Source organism: Haplochromis burtoni, unplaced genomic scaffold (assembly GCF_018398535.1).
Source record: "Haplochromis burtoni strain Fernald_Lab_line unplaced genomic scaffold, NCSU_Asbu1 Contig_505, whole genome shotgun sequence".
In the NCBI taxonomy this organism is placed as follows: Eukaryota; Metazoa; Chordata; class Actinopteri; order Cichliformes; family Cichlidae; genus Haplochromis; species Haplochromis burtoni.
In genome coordinates, this window is record NW_024582866.1 from 271,267 (window position 1) to 275,426 (window position 4,160).

Here is a 4,160-nt window from a genome sequence, read left to right on the forward strand (position 1 = left end):
TGCAGGATAACATCTCTGCTTTGTTTGGAGACCGTTTCCTTCTGCAGCCATCATTTCCATAAACACAAATACTGACCGGGACAAACCGCCCTCCTCTCTCTCTGCAGGCAGATGATGGGACGTCACGTGTTCCTGAACAAACTGTGTTAACCGAAGGAAAACCGAGGAGTCTCTGACCGCGGAGCAGCACCAACTAGCCAATCAGAATCTCTGAAGGTAAAAAAAACAGATCATAGGTGTGCTGGTGTGGATCTGCAGTGTGCACACATCAACATGAGCCTAATAGAAGACAAAAAGGAAAGAGTAAAGATACGATCTCACCACAGAAAGATAAACAATAACCTGAAGGAGGAAAGAATGATGCAAGACAGAATAACCAAGGTGACCAAAGGTTTCCCACAGGGGACAACAACCTCTGAGTGGGCAGAAAAGACCGCAAAGAAAAACAACCACAAAGAGACAAAACATGAAAGAATAAAGACACCAGGTCACTGTGAACGAGCCAATCACAACCTAAAGAAGGTGAAAAGAGTCTGTTTATTCTTCGTGTGTGAGAAAAGATGAGGTAACCTCAGCCAGCGGAGCTGCAGGTTGTTTCCTATCAGGTCAGCTGTTTTTTTCTGTGGTCTGATGATAGCACAAACTCACATTTCTGTCCTCCGCAGGTCACCGAGGGGCCAGAGGTCAGAGGTCATCATGCAAACTATAAAGTGTGTGGTTGTGGGTGACGGTGCTGTGGGGAAGACGTGTCTCCTTATATCCTACACCACCGGAGCGTTTCCCAAAGAGTACATCCCCACTGTGTTCGACAACTACAGCAGCCAGGTGAGTGCTCGCCCTCTCCCTCACCTACAAAGGTCACCTGACCTCTACAGCAGCCCAATCACAGCTTTGATCTGATGATTAAAGAGTTCCTGAGTGTTTCTGATCACTGGCACGGGTGACACCTCTGTGGAGTCACCATGTAGCCGAGTTAGGCAACCAATCCGTGAAAGTTAGAACAAAGCGAGTCCAAACACGGGCCTCGAACTCGCGTCTACCCACACACGACATCATCGAAAGCCATGATAATGATCAGCTCGCAGGCCGGCGAGGCCGCCTGCAGCAGCTGCGTGTGTCTGATGACAGCCGTTAACCAGCTGATTAACAGCTGATAACGGACTGCAGTAAAAATCTATCTATAGTAATACTGTGTGAGTATTACAGTACCGTGCAGTACCACAGATACACACTCACATGGCCTCCACCTTCGAGGTGGAGCGGGTCGTCTCCTCTCCTGCTCCAACAGCTCATGTTAAACATGTTTCTGAAGCTCAGGCCGCTGGTTCTGTGGGATGTGGTCACCTGGCAGCCAATCAGAAGACAGGGACCATAAAGGGGTAGGAGCAGAACAATGTCCTTGCACCATTACATGATCACATGATCACGATCACAGCTGTGAGCTTCAAGTTTGTCTGTGTGATGTGAGCTTCACTGAGTCTGAAGCAGGTGACTGTACCGGTGAAGACTCCGCCCCTCGCTCTGCCCCTCGCATCCTTCGAGTCCTTCACACTGAAACCTTTCAGATAAAAACGAGTTCACGTTCATGTTTTTCTCCCTGCTGGTAAAATAAAACGTGTCACCTGGGAAACAAAAACCCCTGAATCTGAAATAAAACCGTTACCAAGAAACAAATAAAGTCCATCCAGCTGTCGTCCACCAGGTGGGTCCGACACACCTGTGTGCTGGTCAAAGGTCAGCTGTGTGAGAACGCAGAATCGACCTGTGCAACAAAAAGCTGCCGTTGAGTCGGTGTCCAGCAGCTCTTAGTGCATACAGGAAGTTACAGCAATGCTCACTTCCTGTTAGATCAGATCCCGTCTCTGTGGAGCGTTATCAGAGCCGTAAATCAGTTTCTAAACATCAGGACGTCACACATGAGCCAGGAAGAGCCAGGTCCCTGTGCCTCATGCAAATTATATGCAAATAAAGGGGCAGTTTAGCATTGGCCACGCCCCCAATGCCCCCCCACACACACAAACACGCACGTATCAAAACTGAGATCTGAGAGACAAAGTTACAAACAACACGACTGTGAAACTTTCTGTCATGAAACATAACTTTGTGTGTGTGTGTGTGTGTGTGTGTGTGTGCATGTGTGTGTGCATGTGTGTGTCTGCTCAGGTGACGGTGGACGGCAGGATCATCAGCTTGAACCTGTGGGACACGGCAGGGCAGGAGGAGTACGACCGGCTCAGGACGCTCTCCTACCCCCAGACCAACGTCTTCGTCATCTGCTTCTCCATCTCAAGCCCCGCCTCCTACGAGAATGTCAAACACAAGTGGCACCCAGAGGTCAGGGGTCAACTCGTCAGCATCTTTACAGACTTCTGTTGGTAGACAGGGACGGACTGATATTTGTCATTCATGCACATCGAAGCCTCAATTTTAGCATTTCTCCGCCGCCATGTTGTTCGAGAGGGTCGAGTGCTAATTTATCTGCTAATGCTAGCTATCTTGGTTGCATCACACAAACGCCTGCTGATCAGTAACATCCAATCAAAATCCTAGAATTTCATCAGAACTGGAGCTCAGCCTTCTCGTGCGGCTTAACCGCACAGTGGCCACGTTATTGGTCAGATCCTTTTAACTCAAAGTACCCAACAGGAACATGATTTTAGAGAGCACCTTCAAAATAAAAGCCCTGAGAAGTTACCAAGATTGTTTTTAGAAAGCCAAAATAGTTTTCTTTCTAGTTTTCATTTACTAAAGGACAAAGCAGGCTTCCAGAACCTGACCAATCAGAAGAAAGCAGGGGTTTTTTTAAACTTTAGTTTAAAAAGGCCCAGTATGAAATAAATAAGACTTATTTTGAACAGTGAATCATGCAAAGCAACTCTAGTGGAGCCCAAGAGTAAAATCAAAAGCTCTTTCCTGAAGCAGTCCAAAATAATAATGACCTTTGCTCTCGTCACCAGGTGTCCCACCACTGTCCCGGCGTTCCCATACTCCTGGTTGGCACGAAAAGCGACCTCAGGAACGATGCCGAGATTCAGAGGAAGCTCAAGGAGCAGAACCAGGCGCCGGTCACCCACCAGCAGGGCGCCGCCCTCGCCCGCCAGATCCAGGCCATCCGCTACATGGAGTGCTCGGCACTCAACCAGGAAGGCATAAAGGAAGTGTTCACCGAGGCGGTGAGGGCGTACCTCAACCCGCAGCCCACCGTCACCAAGAAGCCCTGCGTCCTGCTGTAGGACCCGGAAACAGCGGCGCGTTTGAGTTGGGCTGATGTTCGTTTAAAAGCCTGAGAGACTGGACACAAAGTTTATGTTAAAGATTTTTGTGTTTGGTTAGATTTTTATCTTTTAATTCGCAAAAATGAAGTTTTGAATTAAGGAGGAGCCGAGAGTTTATCAGCCTTTGTTTTTTTTTCTGACGCACCGATGAAGCGCGCCGGTCTGAAGTGCTGGCGGTCCGTGAGCGCTGCAGAACGTCTTTAAGGACCACCAACCACAAACACCATCCTTAGCTCCAAATTTGACAGACATGCCTGCAGCTTAAAGCTGTCGTCACATTAGTTTTCACTTTTTCCATTTTCAGGCCCAAATGTTTCCTCAGTTTCCCAAAAACAAAGAAAACTGCATTAAAATGAGGCTTAAAACGGGTCATTGGGCCTGGAAGTGCTGGAGCATTTACAATAAAATACATGGAAATGTTTGAAATTTTGTAATAAAGTTTGAAATCGCCATCAAATATTTATGATTAAAGGAAAACAATCAAAGTTAATGAAGCCTTTGTTCTCCGTTTATCTGCCTGGTGGCGAATCAACCTCAACACGTAACTCAGAACATGTAGTTTATGAGGAATGATACGATCAGGTTCATTCTTTCATAGATGAAGAACAGCTTTGTGCACATCGCAGCAAACAGGAGCTGCTTTAACGGGCGCCGTGACAACAAAAGCTCAAAGGCAGAAAAACAGCGTGAAGATGGTCTGAGGCTGACGGGCGGGTCTGACAGGAAGCTGCTCTGGTGGAGCGCCGAGCTGATCTGCATAGAAAGAGGAAGTTAAATATAATCCTGTTATTGATACTGAGAATTTACTGCGACTGCACACACAGACACAGACACACACAGACACACACACACACACACACACAGACACACACACACACACACACA

At 47.5% G+C, this 4,160-nt stretch overlaps 1 protein-coding gene across 1 annotated transcript; it reads left to right on the forward strand.

Annotated features, from left to right (window-relative positions):
- The first annotated feature begins 34 nt into the window (after positions 1-34).
- On the forward strand, positions 35-3,765 carry rhogb (ras homolog family member Gb). The gene is made up of 4 exons (XM_005947709.3): positions 35-216; positions 666-825; positions 2,164-2,334; positions 2,958-3,765. The coding sequence occupies exons 2-4, from the start codon at positions 697-699 to the stop codon at positions 3,231-3,233; spliced, it is 576 nt and encodes a 191-aa protein (XP_005947771.1). The 5' UTR covers positions 35-216; positions 666-696; the 3' UTR covers positions 3,234-3,765.
- Positions 3,766-4,160: the final 395 nt, after the last annotated feature.

Excerpts from the sequence above, each read along its gene's own strand:
- rhogb (XM_005947709.3), top strand. The coding sequence starts at position 697 with ATGCAAACTATAAAGTGTGTGGTTGTGGGTGACGGTGCTGTGGGGAAG. Across the intron at positions 826-2,163 it reads TCGACAACTACAGCAGCCAG|GTGACGGTGGACGGCAGGAT; the intron begins GTGAGTGCTCGC and ends GTGTCTGCTCAG. Across the intron at positions 2,335-2,957 it reads AACACAAGTGGCACCCAGAG|GTGTCCCACCACTGTCCCGG; the intron begins GTCAGGGGTCAA and ends TCTCGTCACCAG.